Raw genomic sequence first — 14,804 nt, 5'->3', positions numbered from 1 at the left:
AAATGCGTTCACCTTTTGAAACTTCCCAGCAGGAATACTTGCCTCGAGGCCACAAACTGTGCATTTACTGTCAGCATTTGGGTCAAGTATGAACCCTCATTGAATATGTAATCTTCTAAGTGTAGTATCTCAGGTCGATAAGAGTAGTCAAGCTGTCATAGTCAAAACATATAGTTTGTGTCTGATCTTGTGCTCTTATAATGTGTATCATGGGATTTTAAGTAAGATTTGAGGCTTTGCATGGTGGAGATACTAAATAATGAAAGGTTTGCGGAAACACCATGTGCGAATAATTTCTCAACTAAGAGAATGGTTCTGAAAAGAACCAGAGGTATAAACTCCTCTGGTTCTTTCGGTCAGAGCATACTGACCGGAACGTCGAGTTTATACCTCTGGTTCTATTCAGAACCATTCTCTTAGTTGAGAAATTATTCGCACATGGTGTTTCCGCAAACCTTTCATTATTCATGGGATTTTGTTTCCCACAGTTTGATAGCCACCCCTGTCAACGATTTGTCCGTTTATCCTGACGTAACCGCCTCTAAGGCAAGGCCCCAACATATCAACTGCCAGACGTTCCAGGGTATTGAAGAGAGAGTTTTCCTTCCGACCCATAAGCATGTAAGTATAGGCCATGTTGCACTGTTTGGGAACTATTTCAAGCATTGGATTAGATTTTCATCAAGATTGTAACGAAGCCATGGTGTGTCATGGCCTAGCAGTTATAAGAGCACCGGACTCGTGCTCTGGTGTTTCAGAGGCAACAGTGGCATGGGTTCGAACCCGGGCCCGGACGCTTGTGCCCTTAAGCAATTCACTCAACCATTATTGCTTCGTCCTTCGGATGGACGTTAAGCCGGAGGTCCCGTGTGTTGTATAAGGCCTAACGCTCGTAAAAGAACCCAGTAACACTTATTGCAAAGAGAAAGGGTTTGCCCCGGTGTTTCTGGCCTCCTAGTTATACTCCCTTGTGGAAGTCCTTAGGAGAAGAGCCAACCAAGTATGCAATCACAAGCCCATCACAAGCGAAAACACAAGGGAAGTCACATGTACCAGTCATTCATTTGAACAATTTTTCATTTGGCCTGTTACTCAATACTGGACTAGCAATGACCTAATACTTTAAACTCATTGGATAAGTGTTATCTGTGCTTGAGATTGATTCGAATAATACCAGTCCTCTTAGTCAGAACATGAAAATCCAGTGCCAGTTCTTTTTCTAGAGGGGAAAAATTGCAGAATGAATTGCAGTTCAGTGCCATTTTTTCAGTTTGTCCATCGCCACATCAATTTTTGCTCAAGGCAAGATGTCTTTAGATTTTTGGAGAAAATTCGAGTTTTTGAGGATTTAGAGGATTCAGGGAAGTTAAAAAACGTTAAGTTTAATTAGTTGTTTTGTCCTTAATATTTCTGTACATTAGAGTATTGTAATGCATAATGCATGTACAGGCAAGTGAAACAAGGTAACTCGTTGAGTGTTTGGTTGTATGTGATGGCCACACATACACAATGTTTGATGACATTGCATTATTAGAATCTGAAAATGAACATTTGTTACTTTTTATTTTATTTATTACGTTTTCCTTGTTATTTCCTTATCCAAAACAAAACCTGCCAGGTGACCATATCCTGGACTGGAGTGGATCCAGAGAGCTCAATCTATGACTACGAGATCGGTCTGAGCAGTGACCCCTCAAACCCGACCCCTGACCTCGTGACCTTCAGGTCAACGTCAGGTCACGATCACTTTGTGATGTACCATCCCCATATCAGCCAAGGAAACGTGTTCTATCTGGTTCTGAAGGCCGTCAACAAGGCTCAAGCATCCACCATCAAGGTATGTATAAAAACATTTAATAAGAAAAAATTGAGAATTTCAATTTAAGGTGTTTTTTTAACTGTCATTCACTATGCATTGAATACTCGGCAGTACACAGGAAAGCTTTGTGTAGTACAATGTAATCCTGAAAAATCTGGAAGAGCCTAAATGGTTATCACTCTTATGAAAATGTTCATCTTGTTTCATATAAGGTTGTCGGCCCAGTCATAGTGGATACCACCCCGCCCATGTTTGGTGGGCGTGTCTCTGTCCATGTGGAGAATGAATACTTGATTGCTGAATGGGGAGATAGTGGCTTCATTGATGATGAGGATACCAGTCTGAGACACCAAGTTGCCATCGGTAAGTCAATCATACCTAGATAGTGTTGATTATTTATAGTTGCTTCGTTGAGGGTGTGGGTATGCATTGAAACTATTGCAGTGAAGACGTGGATCTTCGCACGAGAGCTGCATGTATCAGACACACAGCATTTACGCACAAGCATTTTTTTATCTGAATGTGCACAGACCAATAGCATCTTCATATGAGTGTCATTTGCACCATTGAACTGAGACTTGTGCGCAGATTCCATAGAAAAAAGCTTGTTCTGAAAATTATCAGAGTTGTGTTACTCAGGTCCAGGACTCTGGCTTGAGTCCGTCTCGAGTCACAATTTCGGTTACTCAGACTTGAATGGAGTCATCATAGTTGACTTGGACTCGTGCTGGGACTCGACTGTCATGACTCGGACTACTCATGGAGGACTTGTGAATCTTGAGCAACGTACTCTTTACTAACAATACCTTTTTTCAATAATATTACAAACAAAAATCTGATTTTGGTGTTGCTAATATGGCAAGAATAACACCCATCATGTGTATGTGTAAGTGTTTGATGTACATAACTGTATTATTGGCATGTGCTATTTCAGGACACAGCCCTGGCGGTACAGAAACATTCCCTTATCAAGCTCAAGACGACCTGAAAGTTGGCCCCTGTCAACTGCGGACCTCCTGCGCTGCGTTCTCATTGGATGATCTAGGCTGGCGTCTCCATGGTGATCATGAGTATTACGTGTCGGTCAGAGCACAGAATGGCGCTGGGTTAGCTACGGTGGGGACCTCATCTGTCTATAGACACATCGTGCAGTTGCCGTCTGTGGGTGTTGTATTGGATGTCGCACCTCTTGGAGAAGCAGCAGATGTCACTCTAGGGGTATGCAAGATTTTCGTAACTTTAAATAGTGCACATGTGTTTCAAAGTGGTTAGGACATTGAACCCCGTAATAACTTAACCCCCTGGAGTGATTTACTAGGAGCCTTCCTCATCCTTGCAAATTCCAACACCATATGGTATTAAACTGTACACATAAACAGTTGGACTCCACCAAACCCTTGTGTTGGAGTTTGGCTGGATGGGGATCGTTAGGGTTAAGTTTGAAATTCAGACACTCAAAAGATTCACAAGTATTCTCTGTGGACAAACAGATGATCTGTTCATCATGGGCAAATTGTCATAACTTTGCAAAAACATTCTCATCTCTCGGATGATGTATTACATACTGTGCCCCCAAAAGTAAAAGTTATTGCGCAGAGCAATATGAGAATCTGGCTAACTGTTAAGATTCTTGTCAAAACTGCACACTGAATATTTATGCATTGGTGACACGGCTGTGTAATTCTTCATCGATGTGCAGTATTTCATGGAACTACTAACACGTTTACCTGCAGATCAAAAAAATAGCTGAGACAAATTCAGGAGTAGAATACATCAGATGACATTATGGCTTGCAGCATGTTTGTTTTACCTAACACATTTCTACGCTTGAAATTGGCTGCTTTTTTGGTTTGTTTTTCAAATAAGCTGATTCAGGATGTCCAGCTTTCGGGTCCGGCTTGAATAGGTAAGCCTAGCCCTGTTCAAGGTGATTTGGGATTATTCCTTCTTGTTTGAACAGGTCGCCAAGGATATTGACGTTCAGACGGACACCACAAGCATCTCAGCCCGCTGGTTTGGCTTTGAGCATCCTCATCTTGCTATCAACTATGAGATTGCCGTCGGATCAGAAGGAGGTGCTTCTGATGTCAGCGGTGGTTTCATCGACGTCGGCAATGCAACCTTCTACCGACTGGAAGGACTGGCTCTGACACCACTCACGGTAATTAGGGGTTAAAATTCAAACAGTTCTTGACTTGGTTTTGGAAAGTTTTTGAGATGGTCTTCCCCGAAACTCTTGAGTCAGTTTGTTGAAACTTTTACAAATTAAATAAAGGGCTTTATATTTTTAGAATCCATTTCAAGTTTGAAAGCCACTGACATCTTCTAGTATCATTCTCTTGATCTCAGTTGTTCTTTTTTTTCTCCTTGGGGGTGGGCATGGGGGTTGTAGTTTGATGTTCGTACAGATCTCTATAAAGTTTTGGTTGTAATATTGCCTTGTAGAGTTGCTCATCGCCACTTCCATCTTTCCGTCACTGGCTTAGGTTTCTTCATAAACTTTTGTGATTAAATCTATTTTTTAATAAAACGAATATTAAAAGTGTCCTTTGTCGTTCAGTTATTACCCTTTTCTTTCCATTCGTTATCAACAGACCTATTACGTGACCGTCCGTGCCAGTTCTGATACCGGTAGCGTCAACGTTACTTCAGATGGTGTCAAAGTCATTCAGGAGGGTCAGGCACTGGAGGGAGCTGTGATCAAGGATGGACTGGGCTGTGATCAAGATGCAAGTAAGGCCTTCACTTCTTTTCTTTTTTTCCTTTCTTATCTGCTTCATTCTTTTCTAAAAATGAAAGTGTTTCTCATTGTCTCATTGCTCAGATGTTTCTTTCAGCTGTCTTCATTCACAGTTTTTGCTCCCTTCTTGAAGTGTCTGCTTCATTCTTGAATTGTCTGTGCCATCAGGATTATTTCCTCACTCATCCATTGCTCATCAACCCTGTCAGGATGATATCACCTTTCAGGCCTCTACCTTAGACATCTCGGCTTGTTGGACCATCTCTCTAGATCTCTTTCTACTCTTGATTCCCTCTTTATTCACAATTTCTTGCCTCCTTCTTGCAGTGTCTGTGCCATCAGGATTATCCCATCACTTATCCGTTGCTCATCAACCCTGTCAGGATGACATCACCTACCAATCCTCTACCTTAGATATCTCAGCTCCTTGGACCATCTCTCTAGATCCCTCCCTACTCTCTCTTCATTCACAGTTTCTTGCCTTCTTCTTGCAGTGTCTGTGCCATCAGGATTATCCCATCACTCATCTGTTGCTTGTCAACCCTGTCGGGATGTCATCACCTACCAGTCCTCTACCTCTGAATCTCAGCTTGTTGGACCATCCCTCTAGATCCCTCCCTACTCTTTCTTCACTCACAGTTTCTTGCCTCCTCCTTGCAGTGCCTGCGCCATCAGGCTTATCCAAACACTCATCTGTTGCTCATCATCCCTGTCAGGGTGACATCACCTACCAGTCCTCTACCTCAGACATCTCAGCTTGTTGGACCATCCCTCTAGATCCCTCCCTACTCTCTCTTCATTCACAGTTTCTTGCCTCCTCCTTGCAGTGTTTGCGCCATCAGGAGTATCCCATCACTTATCCGTTGCTCATCAACCCTGTCAGGATGACATCACCTACCAGGCTTCTATGTCAGACATCTCAGCTCGTTGGACCATCCCTCTAGATCCCTCCCTACTCTTTCTTCATTCACAGTTTCTTGCCTACTCCTTGCAGTGTTTGCGCCATCAGGCTTATCCCATCACCCACCTGTTGCTCATCAACCCTGTCCGGATGACATCACATACCAGTCCCCTACCTCAGACATCTCAGCTCGCTGGACCATCCCTCTAGATCCCACCCTCCTCTCTCTTCATTCACAGCTTCTTGCCTCCTCATTGCAGTGTCTGTTCCATCAGGATTATCCCACCACTCATCTGTTGCTGGCCAACCTTGTCAGGATGACACCACCTACCAGTCCTCTACCTCAGACATCTCAGCTCGTTGGACCATCTCTGAGATGCTGCAGCCGTATGTGACTAACATCCTCTGGGCAGTTGAGCAAGAGCTTGATACTTTCTCAGGTGAGGTTCAGGAAGATTTTTTCCCCATTTTTTTTCTGTACGATTTATTGCACACAATATTGAAGCATCACTTCAGGATTACATGAAAATCTCACTCGTCTTTTCAAGATGAGAACACATCTTTTGGACAATCAGAACAACCTGATAAAAAGCCAGGTTTTTCAATATTGAAAATCGGGATTATGCTTTTGCAAAAACTCAAAAGTAGCTTTGGAAATATGTGGCAGAAATGGCCAATTTACATGAGATTCTTTCCTAAAATGTAGCATTCCAAATGGAACAAAAGGTTGAAATAAAGCCCAACCCCCATTATGATGTGTTTACTGTTGTACAAAAAATGAATTTTTATGAGTGCAATGGTAAGAATAATATCTTGAGGTGACGGATGGAATGTTCCATTCCACCTGTCACCGAATGAAACTTTTCTTTCCATTGCACCAATCTGAAACATTCATCATTTGTTTCAAACAACACCTGAATAAATCATCATCATCTGACTGGTCAGAGCCACCAATAGTGTAACTGTGCAATGGAACTTCTATTCATCATTGAATAGACCTTCTATTTTTGAGGTGCGGGTGGCCATGGGTTGGGACGAATAATTCAATGACACGTGATCGACGACCCACCAATTGGATGACGGGGATTTATTCAGGCGTTGTATAAAAATCTAAAAACAGGTACAGAAATCAGTTTCAACTACTTTTTATGCATTCCTTCTGATTGGTCGTAAACTGTATTTTTTGTTGTAGGCAATGGTGCATCAACAATGGACTGGGTCTCATTGCTTGATTATCAAGACCTTGGCATGGCCTTCCATCATGTTGAGGCCAGTGTAGGGATGAACGACGGAACACACATCAGATCTAAGGTATGAAATCAAATTCTTCTTCAATTCCCCAAGGCCTCAATTAGTCTGGGTATCACCCGTTCTCCATCACCCGCAGCCCATCTGCGGTACAACGTCTGATATATCTAAGCATGCCTGACGTCATTTCATTCCAAAATCAGGACTAAGATTGTGATTGGTCAATTTGGATGCCGCGTTTTTGTAAACAACAACCTGTACAAAAATGTCACTCATCGTGGGTGTGCTGTTTACGCATGCAGGGAGCTCGCATTACACGCTCATTAGAAGGCGCTGCTGATTGGTCAGTTTCTCAAGGTCATACGCAGTCTAGTTGCATAATTAATCGGTGAATCTGTTTACGTATCATAGACCATGAACGGCCTCGCCAGGGCCAGGGTCTATTACATAGACTAGGCCTCCACATGGCCCAACAGAATATAATAAAATTGGTCCATAAGCTCTTGATGTGAAACAAGACAGAGGTGCTGTTCTCTAGACCTTTCTGTGATGTCACATATTTGCATATCTGATCCAAAGTACTTCCAATATCAGGTTTGCTGTCCGATAACAAAAACTACAAAACAACAGAGTATCGTAAAACCTGTTTAATTGCAGGTCAAATTCTGCCATGATGGTGTCTGCTTCCGGCCGATTGCCAGCGATGGATTCTGGGTGTTATCCCGACCTCCAGAGGTCGGCGAGGTCACGATCAGCGACATTGCAACAGAAGACAGCAGTACAGAGCTTAGCGTGGTCTTCCAGCCGTTCATTCATGAGTACATCCAGCATGAAGACCAGCTCGCCTTGATGGATCACTACGAGTGGAATATTGCAGTGGAGGGTGGCGCAGTATTGAGCGATTGGAAACTTGCTGAGAGTTTACTGGTTAGCGGGGAAAGGGTAAGTAAGGGCTTGTATTTTTGTTTTGTTTGGCATCTCATGGGGGGCTGTTTTGCCTACTCACAACAGCAAAGTGAATGCCTACTAATGTCAGCATCTTTGCCCTGTGGCTGTGATTGATCGAACCATCATGGGATGTTGCCTAATGGAACATCCATTGCATTCTGAAATTGCTCTGAACTGATCTTATGCCTATATTTTTTGTTTATCAAAAGGCCCGTTTCACTGCTTCATACAATGGCCACCTGGACCCTCGTTTGTGCCACCGGTTGTCCGTGCGAGGTTTCAACAAAGCTGGCCTATCCTCCATCGCAACCACCAACCTTCCTGACTGCATTGGTCTTTCCACTCCCCACGATGTTATTGATGCAGATCGTGAGTCAAGTTTTTTTTCTTTAAACTCATTTGGTTTTACCAGAGATGGATAGTAGGTAAATTAAATTAAATTCAATTCAATAATGGTTGATTAAAAACATGTCTCGCAGTTAAAAAAAACTGAATTGTACATGTGAACATAAGATCTTTTAAAAATATATAATACATTTGTATTTAAAACACAATATGATTAAGTATAAAAAAAGCCTAAACATTAAAATACATGCACAAAACAAAGATATACTTAACAAAGATATACTTTTTATATAACAAAGATAAAACATAACCAACATTTCTTAAATCCAGAAGCAGAGATTGAAGCCCACTTAAACGATGCACCTAAGAACACATGTTTCTCCACAAGGCGTTCCTGTGCAAGTCTGTGGGCAATCACTGATTAACAAAATTTTACGAGGATGTCTGAATTGGCCCTTGAAATACTCAGGAACTCGTCTTCGCCTGAGAAATGTCAGAGAATTTAAAGGTCATTCACTTTTGAATGAGACATCGAACAAACAAAAAATTCCACTAACGTTTTATATTTTATTGAATTATTTATTCCCAAATTTGGAAGAGTTGGCTGTCAGACAATACTTGGGCTCTCATAGGGCAAGTTCATTTGTGCGAAAAATGAAAGCCCCTTTTCTGAGGGTTACAGACACCCAAAATCGGAATGAAGTAGTTTTTTTCTGTTGAAACAAAACATACAAATTGAAAATTCTTGAGAACCAGTCAATGGCAATGCTCATCACATTATAGTTTAGATGGTAAGCTGGTTTTCTGCCCCCCCCCCCCAAATGCCAAGCAGCGCCATGAAATTGGGCCAAATCTGATAACTGCATTTGAAACAGAATGTAGATCAGATGCTCTGTTTAATTGGAACAGATGAAGTTCATTTGGAGCAGAACGCTGCGTGGCACGAACCAGACAAGGATTACATCTCCTCCACAACCTCGCTGTCAGCGGTCTGGCCGCAGCTGCGCCACAGGGCCTACGTCTGGGCGGCCATTGAGGACATCGGAACGACGGAGTTTGGAAACTTGGACGATGGTCTGCAGTTTCCCTGTGATCACCCGATGCAAAAGGCGTGTGGTCAGACAGGTAGGGAAGGGAAGCTGTTTTCTTCCGACACATCAATTGTTTTGATCTCTAAAGTTCTCATAAATTTCTCAAATTTTAAAATTTTTCAAAAATTAGGTGCATAACAGAGCTTTTTATAAGAGCTCCAAGAATAAATCTGATATTTTTTCCACATCTTATAAATCCATCATCTAGGAGTTTTGGATCATTTCTGTGAATCATTAATTAGAAGACACGGTTAATTGGCATTGTCACGGACGATGCACTTCCTTTCATATTATGCTGGAATTGCTCCTATGCAAAAGAAATCAATCTGCTTGTAGAGAAACTTCCTGTAAATTTTCGTTTTTGAAAAGTGCCATAAATTTCTGAAATTTTAAAAATTCAGATTCCAAAAATGAATTTCTATACAAAAGGAACTAACAAATGTGACTCGACCCAACAAAATGAGTCACCAGATCTGCTTTGAGTAATTAATTACTCAAAGCAGCTGTGGTGAATCTTAAAATATGGAAATCAATTGGTAATCATCCTCTTCATCTACACAATATTTGCAGATATTAAGATGTCAGAGATCTATTCAAATGAAGAGCATATTATGCACTTCCCACTGCATATGAAAAATTAATAAGTGCAGAATTGTCCTAAACCCTCCTGCTGTCTGAATAGTCACAGATATGGACAGTCAAAAACTCAATCCTGTTCCCCTGCCACGCCTTTATACACATGCTAGGCACCAACAGTCAGATCATATTCTAAAACACTGTGATTTGTCAAATTCCATCAACAGACAAAAGCAGGTGACTGGTAGACACAACTGGCTTGTTCATCCCCTTTAGTCAAAGCATAGCTGTATCAAGATACATAAACAGTCACAGCCACTCAATCCTGCTTTATATATGCAGGGAACACTCAACTGTTAAAAACAGTCACTTGATTGATTTTGACTGCTGAGATGGCTTTGATGAATTTGCCAGCCAGAGAGGGAAATGTAAGACGCCTTTTCTTCAGATCTGGTCAAAATCTGCTCAGTGGAACATGTGTCAGAGAGTATCGACACTGGCCATATCTTAGAGTTTACTAAAATTCTACAAATTTCCGAAGACAATTTGCATTTTTTGTATTGACTATTTTCCTAAGATGTAATTTTTGGTTTTCACGTCTCTCAGATAAAGAGTATGTCAATGTCCCAGGCCTGTCCCTCCAACACGGCAGCCGTTATCGTATCTGCATCCATGCCAACCGAGTCGTCCTGCAACATGAGACGTGGAACCAAACACTGCCCTCAGTGTCCAGCTGCAGCGACGGCGTTGTCGTGGATACCACCCCGCCAACCCCGGGCTCTGTGTCGATTGGCGGGGGACAACATCAAGCATTTCAGGTAGTCATGCTTTGGCGTTCAGTCTTTGTAACTCATGCTGTTAGCCTTTTTTGATTTGGTGGTCTCACAAAAAAGGCACTGCTTTTGGGCAATTCCACGGTTACTCATGTTACATTTTTGATGTACTTTTGAGTTTCCTTGGGCTGTAATTACCTTACTGAAAAGGTTTAATAACTGTTATCCCCATGGTAGATAGAGTAGACCTAGACCTACCTAAGCACCAAAGATGACATCCAGAAAAATGTGTTTTGTATCATAAACAAGACGCACAAAATTGGTTACTCACGTTACATTTTCGTAACGTGAGTAACTGATTTTGTGTGTCTTGTTTATCATACATCATACATAACACATTTTTCTGGATGTCATCTTTGGTGCTTAGGTAGGTCTAGGTCTACTCTATCTACCATGGGGATAACAGTAATTAAACCTTTTCAGTAAGGTAATTACAGCCCAAGGAAACTCAAAAGTACATCAAAAATGTAACGTGAGTAACCGTGGAATTGCCCTTTTGTACATTGGGTGATAGTCGGAGGCAGTGCTCAGAAGTGCCGGTACAATATTCTGGAGGACGCAGAGTCGAATCCCGCTTGAGTCAACTACTTTGGCTATAACCTCCTATTGATTAAAAGCGAACCTTTTCCCTTGTGGTTTATTTGATTTTGTTTTGTCTTCTGTCAGAGGTCATCTTCGGAGTTGGCGCTGCACTGGGATTCATTCACCGACCAAGAGGAACACGGCCTGTCATCACATCATGCAGGGATCCAATACTATGAATATGCCATCGGTAAGACAGACACGATTCTATATATCTGTGGGATAAAATTCTGGTAGCAGTCTCTGTATGTAGAAAAAGGCGTAGTAAAAAAACCAAAATATCAGGGAGGCTTAATGAATTGAATGAGCAGAATTTGCAAAATTTCTAGCTTGTGCTTCATTGTACTTGGCACGTTTCAGATTGTTTAAAAAAAATAGCGAACTACTTATATGATCAGTTATGATCACAAGTTCTCATTAAAGTTTACTTGAAATGGCACAGGTTGAAGTTGGAAGTTTGTTTGTAGCCCTAAAAGAGCCAACATTTTTGTTAATAGCCATCGCACAGTTGTTTTTTTTGGGGGGGGGGGATTCTAGCCCCTACTGATCTTGGGAATGCACTGATCACTGTTTATGAAACTTGGTAAGATAGTAAACAATGATAATAAGTGAAACACCATGTGTATATTGTGAATTGCTATATAATGAAAATAACAATAATAATAAATGAAATCTGTCAATTATGTCAGGTTCATTTCGGGGTGGCAGCGACGTTACTGACTTCACTCGTCTTGGTCTCACGGACAGCGTTATCGTCAACAGTCTGAGACTGCAGCATGGACACTCATATTATGGCACCGTTAGAGGTGAGAAACTCATTTGTCATTGCAACTCAAATCACGTCAGTCTTAGTTTATTTTCCTGCATATTTACACATTGAATTTACTGCAGACAAAAGTAAGAGTTCATTCCAAGGGAAGAATTTGACATGACTTTACAACGTTCAAATTAAAAAACGTTTACTTTAGGTTCTTGTGGGATTCAGCAAAGTTGAACAAAGTCTTAATTTTACGACTTGATTTCGGCTAGGAACCATCTTCTACCTTCAGAATTCCCCCGCTATTCAGGTAACGAATTGAACATTCAAGCACCAAGAGGAATCAAGCCCCTTATGAAGTTATAGTCGCTGGGCTTCACCTTTCCTGGATCCTCCAAAATCTTTCAAAACTTTTGGCAGTATTTGAAAGATCATGATTGGGTTAGGGTTGAAATATCACCGCCAGGCACAATTGATTTTCCCCAATCTTCATTGGCCTGTTCACTAAAGTTCTTTTTCCTTTCGATTCTCAGATTGTAAAAAATCAAACTACTCAATCAATTTTCCATCATAAATTTTTTGTTATATTTATCAAAGCCTATACAAAATACCATCACAAAGAACTTTTGATTTGTTTCCCCTTACTCAGCCTATGACTTTGTCGGTCTATTTGCGGAGGTGACGTCAGACCCAATCATCATTGACGCAATGCCTCCAGCCGTCAATGACAGCTTCACTCTGAACATTGGAGGCAGCTTCATTAGGTCTACTACATCTCTGTCAGCAAGGTACAGAATAAATGACAAATATGTCACAGTTATGATCAAGTCATCACAAGTCAAATCATTTGTCAATCACAAGTCTGTCAGTCTCAAGTCAAGTCACAAGATATTCAACTGAACTATGACATATTGCATGGCCGTGTCTTTCTTAGTTGCTTGTGACTAAATTTGATTCCTTTCTAGTATGCATGCCCTTAATTCTGCAGATCCTTTGTTTTGGAATCAGTAGACATGTACCCCCTGAACTGTAAGAAAAGGAGGGTTGGGCGAAACTACTGGGAGAGACATTGGACGCATTGATAATGATAATGATGCCTGATGCTCTGCCGAAGACACTTTGGCTTTGTACACATTCACATCGACAGGGCTCTCGAAAATGATAGAAAAAACAGTGCCCTCTCTTGTTGGTGCGCTAGAGCCAATTGCAGTTGATTTTTATCATCAGAAATGCAAACAGTCTCTGCCCTGGGTTTAAAAGACCTCAGTTTTAGCTTCAGTTTTAGGAAATTTAAGGTTGCTGACCGGAGTATCGTGTTACATACCATATCATGAAAACTGACATCTGTACACACCTACTACTGACTCTGATGTCAAACCCTGTAATTTGCCAGGGTCTTTGTTAAGAGTTGGGGGAGTGTGGCCTAGTGATTTGTGCTTGTGACTCATGATCAGAGGGTCAGGGGTTCAAATCCAGCTGCTGGTTATATGTTGTGTCCTTGGGCAAGCCGCTTCACCCCAACTTGCCTCTCTCCACCCCGGAGTAAAAATGGGTACCAGCATTAGCTGGGGAGTAAACTGCGATGGACTGGTATCCCATCCAGGGGGAGTCAAGATATTCTCAGTCGTTTCATGGCAAGGAAAACAGAGATAAATGCCAGCCTGATGGGCCATATTGGCTCGTGACAGACTTGACTTTTACTTTGTTCAAAGTATGTACTGTTTTTCCATTATCTGTTGTATATCCTCAGTTGGGAGAATGTATTCTCGGATAAGCAGAGCGGCGTGGCATATTACGAGTGGGCCGTGGGTTCACATCCAGGCCATGCAGACATCATGCCGTTCACACGAGAGACCTCAGAGTCTGGGACGAGTGACCCATCACAGCCGTTACGCCTGCAGGAGGGTCACTCATACTTTATTACTGTCAAGGTGAATATACAATGTACATTTTTGATTTTGAAGATCTGAATTTTATACTTGCTGTAGAATTCATTTTTGCATCATTGAATTCATTTTTGCATCATCATGTCTGGGTTCTATTTCAAGGCCCAAAAGTGCTGACCGTAGCAGAAAATTGTGCAAACCTCAAGCTCTATTTCATGGCGTGGATGTGCTAACGATGGTGCGTGCATTGTGACTTCTCTTGCATTGACACTAATTTTAACAACTTTTTCCTTTGAGGTCAGCATGCCTTTTACAGTGCTTATTACTTGCGATCTGTGAGAAATAGATGGAGGCTCTTTTAGCATAAAATCATGTGCGTAGCAGCACCGTGAAATTGGACCCTGTACTTACAACCCTTATATTCATGCTCATTCAATTTTGTACACAGTTCCCTACATTATTCCATACAAAAATGCTGTCTTGGAATTTATTACATACTTTTGGCTCATTATTTGATTTAGAAAGATATCTTTGTTTGATAAGTTAAACAGTCTGTAATAAAAATGCAATACAAAACAGGCATGCAACTTTTCCTCGGATCAGCTGATATCTAGCTCTTTTTTAATTCTCAATTCTGCCGTTCAAAATTGAAAAACACTACAAAGTCTTCTTAACTTTGGAATTTCCTCCTTTTTTGGGGTGAATTTATAGTTGTATGCCTGATAAAATAGTAACTTCTTTCATCAATTAAGTTTGAATACATTTTCTTCATGTTTTAGGCGGTGGATCATGTCCAGCTGATCAGATCCAAGAGCTTCGGTGCCTACGTAGTCGACGCAAGCCCGCCATTGGCCGGTCATGTCTTTGACGGAGACCCATCGACCAATCACAGGGACCGGGACTTCCAGGAGGACCGGACGGCGATTGGGGCATCCTGGGAAGGGTTCCATGACCCGCACAGCGCTCTCGTTGGCTATTCGTGGTTTGCCGGGACGTGTCCGGGATGCAGCGACGTTGTGCCACGGCAGCATGTAGGCTTGGAAACAAGTACGGTCCAGTCAGCTGGTTTTTTTTATTA

The 14,804-nt window shown here is 41.7% G+C and overlaps 1 protein-coding gene across 1 annotated transcript in view; it reads left to right on the top strand.

Moving 5' to 3' along the window:
* The window catches only part of LOC119723990, a 46,363-nt gene that overhangs the window by 12,124 nt on the left and 19,435 nt on the right, over positions 1–14,804 (top strand). Inside the window, exons 15-31 of the mRNA XM_038194912.1 lie at positions 489–621; positions 1,619–1,837; positions 2,032–2,182; positions 2,754–3,037; positions 3,780–3,980; positions 4,414–4,552; positions 5,721–5,900; positions 6,653–6,771; positions 7,366–7,650; positions 7,866–8,025; positions 8,911–9,126; positions 10,275–10,486; positions 11,168–11,273; positions 11,773–11,889; positions 12,490–12,628; positions 13,591–13,771; positions 14,506–14,773. Coding sequence (XP_038050840.1) covers positions 489–621; positions 1,619–1,837; positions 2,032–2,182; positions 2,754–3,037; positions 3,780–3,980; positions 4,414–4,552; positions 5,721–5,900; positions 6,653–6,771; positions 7,366–7,650; positions 7,866–8,025; positions 8,911–9,126; positions 10,275–10,486; positions 11,168–11,273; positions 11,773–11,889; positions 12,490–12,628; positions 13,591–13,771; positions 14,506–14,773 — 3,110 coding nt within the window. The remainder of the gene's footprint in view (positions 1–488; positions 622–1,618; positions 1,838–2,031; positions 2,183–2,753; positions 3,038–3,779; positions 3,981–4,413; positions 4,553–5,720; positions 5,901–6,652; positions 6,772–7,365; positions 7,651–7,865; positions 8,026–8,910; positions 9,127–10,274; positions 10,487–11,167; positions 11,274–11,772; positions 11,890–12,489; positions 12,629–13,590; positions 13,772–14,505; positions 14,774–14,804) is intronic.

Source organism: Patiria miniata, unplaced genomic scaffold (assembly GCF_015706575.1).
Source record: "Patiria miniata isolate m_02_andy unplaced genomic scaffold, ASM1570657v1 HiC_scaffold_17, whole genome shotgun sequence".
Classification (NCBI taxonomy): Eukaryota; Metazoa; Echinodermata; class Asteroidea; order Valvatida; family Asterinidae; genus Patiria; species Patiria miniata.
The sequence above is the reverse complement of the archived record's forward strand: the minus strand, read 5'-3'. Positions and strand labels throughout refer to the sequence as shown.